Source organism: Scomber japonicus, chromosome 23 (genome assembly GCF_027409825.1).
Source record: "Scomber japonicus isolate fScoJap1 chromosome 23, fScoJap1.pri, whole genome shotgun sequence".
NCBI lineage: Eukaryota > Metazoa > Chordata > Actinopteri > Scombriformes > Scombridae > Scomber > Scomber japonicus.
This window is the reverse complement of record NC_070600.1, coordinates 12,053,932-12,065,970: the sequence shown is the minus strand read 5'-3', so window position 1 is coordinate 12,065,970 and position 12,039 is coordinate 12,053,932. Positions and strand designations below refer to the sequence as shown.

At 40.1% G+C, this 12,039-nt stretch overlaps 3 protein-coding genes across 3 annotated transcripts; 2 read left to right on the top strand and 1 right to left on the bottom strand.

The window, feature by feature from the left end:
• The first annotated feature begins 2,447 nt into the window (after positions 1–2,447).
• Positions 2,448–3,713, top strand: avpr2l (arginine vasopressin receptor 2, like). Its single transcript, XM_053344227.1, has 2 exons — positions 2,448–3,273; positions 3,634–3,713. The coding sequence occupies exons 1-2, from the start codon at positions 2,448–2,450 to the stop codon at positions 3,711–3,713; spliced, it is 906 nt and encodes a 301-aa protein (XP_053200202.1).
• A 2,027-nt stretch (positions 3,714–5,740) lies between these two features.
• Positions 5,741–7,832, bottom strand: LOC128353322 (THAP domain-containing protein 5-like). Its single transcript, XM_053314012.1, has 3 exons — positions 7,657–7,832; positions 7,186–7,372; positions 5,741–6,930 (listed from the first exon to the last, which is right to left on the bottom strand). Exons 1-3 carry the CDS (start codon positions 7,740–7,742, stop codon positions 6,154–6,156), a joined length of 1,050 nt encoding a protein of 349 aa, XP_053169987.1. The 5' UTR covers positions 7,743–7,832; the 3' UTR covers positions 5,741–6,153.
• Positions 7,833–8,318: 486 nt separating this feature from the next.
• Positions 8,319–11,119, top strand: LOC128353331 (dnaJ homolog subfamily B member 9-like). The gene is made up of 3 exons (XM_053314021.1): positions 8,319–8,359; positions 8,681–8,927; positions 9,554–11,119. Exons 2-3 carry the CDS (start codon positions 8,711–8,713, stop codon positions 10,033–10,035), a joined length of 699 nt encoding a protein of 232 aa, XP_053169996.1. The 5' UTR covers positions 8,319–8,359; positions 8,681–8,710; the 3' UTR covers positions 10,036–11,119.
• Positions 11,120–12,039: the final 920 nt, after the last annotated feature.

The window sequence follows — 12,039 nt, the reverse complement described above, 5'->3', positions numbered from 1 at the left end:
ACACAGTGAAGATGTGATTTTATTTTGAAGGAGTATAACGGAAGTGAGTGTATGGGATGTACAGCAATTGACGTGTGATCGAAAAAAGTTAAGAAACAAATGTGTGGCCGTCTTTTTCAAGCAGCATATCCTCTGGGTTTAAATTTCTAACCTATTTAAGTATAATGCTCGGTTACACAAGTATCTCCTAATTGCTAAACCCAACTGAAAAGTACAATTAGATCAGTTCTTCCACGGCAGCATAATGCACGAGCGACTTCTCTCCAGTGTTGCAAAGTGAGGTGATTGCTTGGCAGAGTCAAACACCTTTTTTATGAGTTTTTTTTTTTTTTTTTTTTTTTTTTTTGACAAATCTTTGAGTTTTTTTCTGGCAAATCTGTGAGTTTTTTCTCGCAAATTTGCCAGTTTAATCTCAGAAATTCTGATATTTTCTTCTCTAAAAATACCCCCCCCCACCCCCTCCGTTTATTTATTTAGCCTATTTATTTATTTATTTACATATATGGCCCTAATACACCGTTGTAGAATGTACAGTTTAAATAATTTGAAACATTTTAACACAATGACACTGAGTTCAGTTTGATCATCTTAGTGTTCTGTATGGGGTCACTATTTCAGCACCATGGATAGCGACATTCAATGCAATTGTAACATAATTTGGGAGTTTTGTTTAAAATATGTGAATTATAAAAGTATAGATCATGTCAGTGATGAAATATCCAGGTTATCATTTGTTTCTGTGAACAGAAAACAGCAGTATCTATGTAATTATGCGTTAAGCTTTCAAGGTCTCAGGCAATCAGTGCCTCCACACAATCAACAACAATCAATGACCTTGTCTACATAAACTATAGTTTGCTCTTATTCAAGAGTACTTTGCATCATCTATAAATAGCATACTGGCAATGATAGTTGATATAAGATATATTGGAATCCATACAATACATGAATCACTATTTATTGAATAGTGACATTTTGCCTGGCTTTCTCCTCCTCTTTCTCAATACACATGCATGCACTTGTCTGTCACTCCTTATTAGCTGTAAAGTCACTGGGGGTGTCACAGCATTTATACAATGGGCCATTTCAGACAATGGGCAAATTCAAAGTACGACAGTATTAATAACATAGAACACACAACACAAAACATAGTAATAAGAGTTAAGATGAAAAAGCATGCTGAATACAAAGGTTTGTATAGGCCTTTGTATAGGACCATCTTTGTATAAGATGGTTAGGAAAGCTGATCCACAAGTGTGGTGCAGCAGGGCAGATCCCCAGTGCTTAGTACTGGGGGCCCAGAGGAGCAAACTGCTGGCAGATCTGAGTGTGAAGGTGGAGTTTTGTGGTATTATCAGTCCCTGTAAGTATGAGAAGGCATGTCTGTTAATTGACTTATATGTGAGTAGCAGGACATTGTAATCAATTCAGAAGGAAACAGGGAGCCAGTGCATTGACAACAAAATTTGTGTTATATGTTTGTTCATCAGGACCCTGGCAGCGCTGTTCTGAAATATACCAGAGCTTCTGCATGGTCCTGCCAAAGATCCCTGTGAAAAACGCATTGCCATAGTCCTGCTTGAGGAGATAAAGGCACAGACAAGTTTCTCTGCATCTGACAGGGTTAGAAAGAGTGTTCTAATATAACATAATATAGATGAACCATCCTCATTTATGTAAGGAGAAAAGAAAAATCCCACCTTCACTTGAAAATTAATTCTTTTGAAATGTGATGGCTTTTCACCACAATGGTCTGGAAAGGTTTGATAATTTCTATCACAGGGTAGTAATTATTGCTAATGGTAGTCTATGCTTAGCATTTCAGGTCAGATGAGAGTTCTTCAAGCTCTACACAAGAAAAACAATGCTAGAAATTACTCATGCCAGCACACTACAATGATGATCTGAATATTGTATCATACAAGAATAATGGAATGAATGAACAGAAACTCTTTGTAAGACCCCAAAATAAACAATAGCTCTTGCAGGTAACATGAACTTAATCTAAAGGAGAAATAGCTTCTGGTCACTTGCCATGTGCAACAAAAAAAAAAAGAGGACATGATGGAGGCTGGATGCATAACAAGCCTGAAACACTATCATCTTCTTCTGCCTCATGCCCACGCCACCTTGTATTGTGTAATATGTCCAACATACAGAAAGTCAATTCGTCATGGGTTAAGTGGGAGCAACATTCTTATTCTAGCACTGCTCCTTACATGCAGCACTCTGTGACATACCTCCCCATTAAACTACGCTGTTCTGCACAAGTGATTATCTTATGTGAGGTACATGTGGCGGTGCTATTTCATGATAGGCTACAACTTCAGCTGGTTCCTTGATAGCGTTCAGTCTGTCTATTCAGCTCTCAGATTTGGTTTACAGGAAGCAATATATCTCCCCTTTTAAGAACTTTTCTACTGGACATACGAGGAATCTACGTCTAAATGGATACCAGCACCAACAGCTCTGGAAAGGCAACAGACACGGATGGAGAGGTGTACTACGAACGTTTGGCGCTCATCAGAGCTGGAGTTTTGGGTTTGATTTTTGTGCTTGCAACATGTGGTAATGTTTTCTTCTTGGGTACACTTTGGAAGAAGCGCAAAAGAAACTCTAAGACCCAGCTGTTCCTCTTGCACCTGTGCTTGGCAGACCTGGTGGTCGCTTTTTTCCAAGTCCTGCCACAATTTTCCATTGAAATTACGCACAGGTTTAGAGGCACCGACTTCCTGTGCCGAACCGTAAAATACTTGCAGGTGGTTGGGATGTTTGCCTCCTCGTACATGATAGTGGCTATGACCATAGACAGGTATCATGCTGTGTGTAAGCCGATGGTTTCTTTCATGAAGGGCTCATTTCGGAGATATCGCTCCATAGGTGCCGCATGGCTGGTTTCACTCGCCTTCAGTTTGCCTCAGCTCTTCATCTTTTCTCTCCAGGAGGTGGAGGAGAACCACTACGACTGCTGGGCAACATTTATTGAACCGTGGGGGAGCCGGATATACATCAGCTGGATTACTCTGTCAGTGTTTGCTCTGCCCGCCGTTATTGTGCTCCATTGCCAAATAAGAATATGCACAACTATCTACTTCAACATGAAGAGGAAAGCGCTGCAAGCAGGGCGCACAGGCACGAAAGGGGTGTCCAACGTGATGCTAAAGACTGTGAAAATGACATTTGTCATTATAATGGCATACACTGTTTGTTGGAGTCCATTTTTTGTTGTGCAGTTATGGTCTGCATGGAGCCCAAGCAGTGCGCCTACAAAAGGTTGGTCTATTTGGGAGGCAAGGCATGTTCAGTGATGACCAGGAGGACCTCTAGCATCCTGTAGTGTGTGTGTGTGTGTGTGTGTGTGTGTGTGTGTGTGTGTGTGTGTGTGTGTGTGTGTGTGTATCTTTCATTATATTTAATGTCACTGCTGTGAATGCCTGTGTACGTATTAATAATGAACATGATATTCTTTCTATTTTATATGTCAAGCTAATTAACTCTGCTTGTCTCTGGACCCTATACGCATAAAATCTCTCTCTCTCTCTCTCTCTCTCTCTCTCTCTCTCTCTCTCTCTCTCTCTCTCTCTCTCTCTCTCTCTCTCTCTCTCCATTCCCCCCTCTCTCTCCCTCTCCCAGGTCCAGTGTTTGCCATCATCATGTTGCTGGCCAGTCTCAACAGTTGCACCAATCCTTGGATATATCTCTACTATAGCTAACAATAAGGCATAACTAGATGTGCCAAAACTATTACAGTTCATTTAATCTGTGAGGATATGCCACTCAAGACAGAAGCCAGTCCCTGATGAGTACTGGATGGGTCATCTGGATATTAATGTCTGATTTTTTATTTTTTTATTTTTTTTCCAGAAAGAACTCCCAGCAAATGTAGAAAATCCATTATGGATCATGTGCTTATGTCTCTTGGTGTTGCAATGTTTTAGTTCATTGTCTGTGGCTGTGAAACAAGCTGAGACATAATGCATGTTGAAATATACCAGCATAACAGTTGTTTCAATGCTCACACACACACCACAGTACTGTCATTACATACAGTGCCAGAGGATGAAAAGATGAAAGCCACTTCAAAATAGACCAAGACATAAAATATATTTTTTATTGTATTATACACACACAACTATACACCATCTGACTTTTTAATGCTTCCATCTGTAGTTATGATGTGAACTCTTGTGAGCTGCATAAATTTGCATCGTTTTCTCCTGATTGCATGGCTTTGATTGTTGTATGATGAGAAATAGCTTCTGTAGTACAGATGTGGTGCAAAAAGAAATTTATTTCAAATTCATTTCTATAAAGGCATGATTTTTTAGTATTTTAGTTGTTTTTACTGATCATCAGTTGCCAACTTCCTTGGTTATGAATAACTCCTTTGTTAATGGTGCACATTTAAACCCAATATTATTATTGTACTGTACCTGGATGTCAAGACATGCACTTATTGCTGGAGGATTTGGTCATTGCCAAGAGATCAGAGAGTGCATTAGCCCCCTAATGCACCACGATGATGTTTTGTTTTTGCTCAGAGACGCAGGGCCACAGGATTACAACAATTTCATTTCATTACTAATTTTCGAGAATCCATTCTCTTAATCCATGCCACAACGTCAGAGCCCAGAGATGAATTGTGTCGTCTTGTAGCCTTTTCATGTAATGCAACACCCTAGAGTCATTTGAAATTGCACTTGGTGAATCCTTTCATATGTGCCCTCATTCAATTTTTAATTAAATCACAAAGCAGTTCACCCTCTCCCCTGCTTCACTTTCTCTCTCTCACACATAACAGGTGTGGAAAATCATAATAAAGATCATTGTGTTTCATGCCAACATCATAAATATAGGTCATCTTTTTTTAGCCTGAGTAAATTCTTGATGTATTGTAATTGATGTCGTACTATGCTCAGTTAAAAGCATGGGTGCGTTCTCTCTTTTAGTAAATTGGATGATGGAGTTGTATTCAAGATGTGGAAATGTACAGTAAATATTCTATTTTCATCACAGGTGAGGGCTGAAAATAGGATGTTCTAACATTATCACCCCGTCACACAATGTCTGTGACCAGGCCTGCGACAGTGCAGAGACAGCCTATGGCGCCTTTTATTCCGGAAAGCTGCTTCAAATAGGATTAAGTATCTCACTTGGCCAAAATACTATGATGACTAATTCAGGGCCCAGGGGTGGGAAAGAGGGAGATAAATCCTGCTACTGGTTCATGTTCATGTCATTGTGGGGTTTAAAACAATCATCGGTGACACAGTGAACACAAACACAACCCTGGAGAGGAGCATGTTTCAAGATAAATGTTTACAGTATATTTTATTCATCTTGAAATTCACTGTTTTTCATGTAAAGCAGGATATCTTAGATTTGTAGGAGGCTGTACAGAATGATGTGTGGTAATCAGGCACAGCACAGAAATAAATAGAGGCTCTGTTTCAAAGAATATGTTGTATGTATTGTATGTATCACACTATGGGTATTGGCACATGATGATTTTCCAAGCCAGAAATATAATGTTTCAGACATGATCCTCAGTGTTCCTTAACAAATCACTATTTAGAATCAGTTTGGAAAAAAATAAACTTGTAAATAAAGAAAGAAAATATGAAGACCAACTATATAAAATTATAATTATTGACACCAAACATCAAATAACATGAAAATAAAAAATGAACAGCTAACTGTAATAGCGAACCGTTAAACACAATGATGACGATGAAACAGCCTGATGGCACTGCATAACAAAAACAGAAATACATTCATTTTTTCAAGTTAAAAACATTATTGATGGCATATGAGATCTGATCATGTAAAATCTGTCGACACCTGACAGGACATGAAACGCATAGCAACAAACCAAAGCTTTAAAATGCGAAGCTTTAAGACACTTCCTTTAAAGATGGTCAAACAGTGCCACCATGTGGACATAAAATGATATACAATTGTAAAATGTAAATGTGAGAGCAAAAGGTGAGTACCAACAGAGTTGAGTAAAATCAAACACATTTCTGCTGCTGTGTTTTATGTATGTATGGAATGTATTAGAGTATGTAACACATTTGCAAAGTGATTCAAGTGTAACAATTAAATAAACGTACATTCACAATCAGAGTGCACACTGGTCCATTACTTGCAAAATCAGAGCAACACAGATGAAAAATAATCTTCTAAAACTTTCTGCTTCTCTTTAAAAACAGCGCTATCCCTCTTGAGGAGGGCTATCTCAGTCTCCAGAGTGTGGATTTTAGTCATAGTGCTCTCTTCCCTGCGATCAAGTTCCAAGATCTTTGTGTGCAAACTCAAGATTTTACTCCAAAGCTGATCTTTGTCCGTGTCCGGTCTACAGTAAGAGTGCTCGTAAACAGAAATGTGCTCTCCCTCACTGGGTCCTCTGTCCCCTGAAAAGCAGCCTGCAGGATCATCCTTGACAATTTCCACAGGAACAAAGCTAAAAGCCTGGCCTAGTGCTGCTTGGAGGGCAGCTGCATCCACATTTGTCTCGCCGTTGGAGAGGGAGCCTAGCGATTCACAGCACAACACAGTCACAGTCGAGTCAGCCTGTTCCTCAGAATGGAGCTCATTGCATGGGGACAGTGAGAGACAGGACGCTATTGGCATTCCACAGTCACCCTGTGTCTCACAAGCAGTCGTCTCTATTTCTGAGACATTTGAATGACAGAAGTTGCCAGTGTCTGAGATAAGAGGTAGCTCAAATACACCTACATGAATTGGATCTGTCAACTCTGTGTGCTGTTCAACTACGTGATTCACTGTAGTTGACTGGATCTTTTTGCATGTTCTGCTCAATATGAGCGGCCTCTTATTGAGAGGGGAGTTAGATCCAGTGGGCTCAGTGTCAAAGGTCCTGGATTTAGCTTTGGGGCTTCTTTTAATGGTGGCTACTTTCTCACAACCCTGAGATAAAAGAAAAGGAGATGGGTTTAGACAATATAATCTGAAATCCTGGTCAAACACATGCAACAGAATTAAAAATTAAGTAATGGCTTGCTGCACAACGAAATCTCAGCTTTGGATAGCCTTACATCTGCAAGTGAAAGAGTGCTCTTACATATTACGCTCTTTCACTGACAGAAAACATTTACATTAATACCCAGGGAGCTTTTGGTCCAGAGCTTGAGTTGTTGGTGTGTCTAAGGACAAATAACATACATCTTCAATGGAGGGAAAAACAGTTGGGATAGCTGTGTTTTTCAGGTAGCGAATGCCCCATCGGATGTCAAAGCAGTCCTCTGTGAAGTGCTCGCTGCACAGATACTGATGTCGACTCGGGGTCCACTCCTCCCGCTTCATGTTGTCCACCCATCTCTGAAGTCTTGGTTTGTCTTGCAAAGGAAATCTGGTGGGCAGGTGGGAGGGACAAGTAAAGTCTTCGTTCCAAACATGATCACTATTCTGCACTGCCTCCCAACAGCCCCCACGTCACATAAACACCAACAACAATATAATATTAATATAATAATATAATACCGTTTCTAACATGGCAAACACTACTGTTAACCTCTCACAGCTACTATATATTATATTATCTTCGACTAAAGATGGAAAACTATCAACAAAGCAGCACCTGGAGCTAAATAAACAAACATTTCAACTCATGCATCAGAAAAAAAGACAACATACGGATAGAAGCTAATTCTCTTGTTATCTTGTCTAGACGCAGTCCCCCCGCGGTTCCTGCATGTTTTCACTGCGCAGTATCGTGGCATATCTGCGGCGACATTACATAAAAATCGTTTTAAGAGACGTTTATGGCATTTTTTTTAAACATAAAGCGCTCACGAACTGTCACCTCCGGGTTGTGGGCTCACGCAGCGGAGGTGACGTTTTCGCGGTTAGGCTCATTATCAAGATAGTTCACGTACGGTCTGTGAATATAAACGTTTGCGCAACCGCACCGAAGCGCAGTTATTTTCACGAAGGAGCACACACCTCATTTGAGCATTCATCATATATTTTGAGCGAAATCAATTCAGAAAAGCACAAATATATGCGTAATCGTGTTATAGAGAAGGATTTTAACATGTAGAGGTTTTACAGGTTGATCGAAAGATGAGCAAAGTGAAGACGGAAGTAAGCGCAGGTGTTCATCTTGCTTGTCATTGTTTCTTTTCGGGCTATTCCCATTCTCCACGTGCGCTTTGTTTCAGCCAATCATATCGCTCTGAGTCACTGTATTCGGGAGCTCGACCAATAGCGTTGCGAGTCGTGGTGTTACAGCTCAGGAATGCAACTCGTCAACAATTGTTAGCTTTCGTTTGGCATCAGCTGGAGCTGTCGGCGGCTGATAGAAGTATCCCCAGGCTGCGTGTCACCAAGTCTCCAGGTAATGCGACGTTTTCATTACGCCTTATTTGTCATAGGTGGTTTATCTTCGTGTTAGAACCGAAAAAAGAGCATAATTGACTGGTTTTACGAAGGTAGAGCTCATTAAGTTTCTCACTTATTCCACTAAAAGGGTGAGTTGTCTTTTTTAGCCTCTCTGTTTAAACTAGCTTGCAATATAATGTCAGTTAGCAACGTCATATAACCTTTGCTCCGCTTTAAAGCTGTTCGTGTAAAAGTTAGTACACAATTTCTACATGTTGAAACCGTTTCTAGATGTGTGAAGCGCCACCGCTGAGCTGTCAAACTGTTCTTTTCACAGCCACAAAAAAAAGGTGCCAAAACCACCAGTATGGCTACGGCACAGTCTGTGTTGCTGCTAGCAGTGCATGTTCTGCTGATCTCAGAGTTCATCCTGGCTAAGAGAGACTACTATGACATCCTGGGGGTGCCGAAAGATGCCACTGACCGCCAGATCAAGAAGGCCTTCCATAAGCTGGCCCTAAAGTACCATCCAGACCGAAATAAGGGCCCTGACGCCGAGGTTAAATTCAGAGAAATAGCAGAGGGTAAGTGTGTCTTTATGTCACTGTGTAATGTAGGGGAACTGCCTTAGTCTATTTACATACCCAGCTGTCTTTTTTTACACCAGCTGTTTTCCTGTCAGGAAGAAATGTAGGTTTTTGGGTGAAGCATTGTAAACATAAACTGCATGTACAAATACCCTTTCACAAGAATAAAGTTGTAGAATAAGTATAAATAAACTGTGTAAACTGTTCTATTTTTGTCATTCTAGTTCAGCCTTTCTGGTTAAGTTATGCTGTTTATATGATCTCAAAACTTTTTTTAAATCTGCTGTTAATGCCTGAAAGACATTTGTAAAAGTAATTTAGCCTTTTTCTGTGTTCAAGTGTTGAACACCACAATCTGCATTTTCAATAACATTTATTGCCACAATGTTTCCCTTCAGCTTCAGTGGGACATTCAAATATTGATTTATTTCTACAATTGATAAATAACAATCTTATCACTATGCTGTCGGAGATTAAACAAAAATATTTTTTTATTAAGCTATAGAAGTATTTTAGCACACTGAAGAAGTGTGCAATGTTTGCAAATGAAGACTGTTCATTTCCCTGATATTTTGTCTACACAACAAATAGTGAGTGATGTAACGTGTCTTTGTCTTTGCCAGCCTATGAAACGCTATCAGATGATAAGAGGAGGCGAGAATATGACCAGACTGGCCATGGCCCGTCTCCAGGGGAGGGCCATGGAGGAGGAGGAGGAGGAGGAGGCAGTTTCAACCACAACTTCAACCAGCACTTCCAGTCCTTCAACTTCGATGACCTTTTCAAAGACTACGACCCATTTGGTCAGCAACAGCAACACCAACACCACTTCCACTCCCACAGTCATGCCCACCAAAAGAGACACTCTGACAGCCATTTCCAGGCTCACCGGGAGGCCATGAACAGGCAGAGGAGACAGTTTCAGCAGGGGTCTTTCGGTGGAGGATTGTTTGACGACATGTTTGAGGACTTGGAAAAGATGTTCTCCTTTAATACGCACAGTTCCAGAACTGAGAGCAGATTCCAGAGCTCGGGGAAGCAGCACTGCAGAACAGTGACCCAGCGTAGGGGCAACATGGTGACCACCTTCACCGACTGCTCCTGAGAGAAGCAGAGCATGGAAAGCGGCTCTCTTCGAAGAACAGCCACTTGGGACACTGCTGGGTTACGGTCTTTTAGTTGTGGTTTTGGAATTGAATGCTAATTTATCACTGGGTGGAATAAGAACATGGTTTTGTGTGGCTTTTGTAATTTACCGTATGTAATATCCTCCAGGAACAAATATCAAAGTTGGCCTAATGAAACGGCTGCTTCCGAGCAATAACTCACACACATTATGGCTCACAGCACAGAAATACGTCTTATGTTTTATTGGAATACCTCCCTCGGTCTCCAGGTTTGTCGTGTTTACTTTTGTCAGTGAAAATGAATAATTTTTATGATGGTACACTCTTGTTGTCTCAGGTATGGCATTAAAAGATCATTTAAATAGATTTTTTCTTATGAAAGCAGTCAGGCAATAAGATGTATTAAACATTCATTCACTCAAGATTTTTAAGCCATAGACTATTTTTGTGATCCCTAAAGCTTTTGCTGGTGTAAAACCATCTAAGCCGAGTGTACGCTGACATTGTACATTTTCTTTCTTGGTTTTTATTCATTAGCTTAAAGACTGGCTAAAGTGACACAGTATCAAAATTCTTTTAACTCTCACAAATTTGGATGTAAAGCGCTTGCATCAGATTTTGCTGTGAAAATGGAGCCTCACCTCGAGAGATGTGTGCGAGTTATCAACTGTTACCTCGTTTTTAGTTTTCTTCCTCTAGAGATGCATCTACCTTCAAACAGTCAGGCTAGGAAAGGAAAATCAGTCTCGTGACAAATGCTGGTAAACTTAACAACAGGCAAAGTTTGTGTACTCACTCAAATGTTTGGTCTGAAAAGTTATTTTCCTGAACTGATCATAATGTGCAATATTTAGCACCTTTGCTCTTCATGTTGCCTATCTTTCATAGACAGTGCTGTATAAATGTCATTGTCTAACGTTCGCACTTTGTGTATGTGTGACTGTGTGTTTGTTTGTATGTATGTGTGTGTGTGTGTGTGTGTGTGCGCGCATGCTGAGAGTTCCCTGAATGTTGATTGATTGGATAATGTTTGAAGAATGAATAAAAAGTTACAAGAGCAAATGTGATTATTTCATTTTGGAAAGTGGATAAGTTGATTAAAGTACTTGTTGTTTTCAGCAATCCAACCTAATAACGATGCAATGGAGTGCAATACAGAATAAGAATTTCCTGTGCCCTACAATAGAGCTGACTGTTATATTCTGGACAGCTGTTGTTCCAGTATTACTCCAGCAGAGAGCGTACTTTCATAAAACAGGAGGGCATGGGTAAAACACAATCAGCATCAGCCAGTGAGAAGAAATGCCAGATAATGAAGACTAGTTTGTCAAAAACATAGATATTGTGGGTGAGAAAATATGTTTAACCCGCATACTGCCAACATATTTAACATACAAGGATTAAGAGTCCAGATGAGTTATGTGAATGTGGCACAGCAGAGAATATAGTACATACTTATACTGGGAAGCATAATAAAGAGAGAAATAAGTAAAGCTTCCCTTTTTTGTCTCAAACTTAAAAAATGTGACTTTAACTACAGAAGGATGAAAACATAAATATTTGTCCTCTGACACAGCAGCCCAGATCAAGTCAAAAGGTGAAACATAACAATGCAAATGATCAATTCAATTATCCTGTCTTAAATATGTTTGACATTTAATGTATTCGGAATTCCAACCCTTCAAATGCTGCACTGAATTCCTGTAAGGAAAAGCACATGACTATAAGGAAGTATATTTTGCCTTCAGGCAGTTCAGCTGATAGCCCACATGTTCCAGGCCCATAGCACAATGAAATGTCAAGCTGTAGCAACTACCAATCCTCTCAAGCTGAAAGTGGTAAGTGTTGGACTGGTAGACAAATGGATACAACCAGTCAATTAAATGTAACAGAGATAGATGTCTTATTAAATTCTTAACTTGTATCCCTGTCCTCCTCCACAGTTAAATATTCAAAGATAAAGATGTGGCCAACAGCTGTAG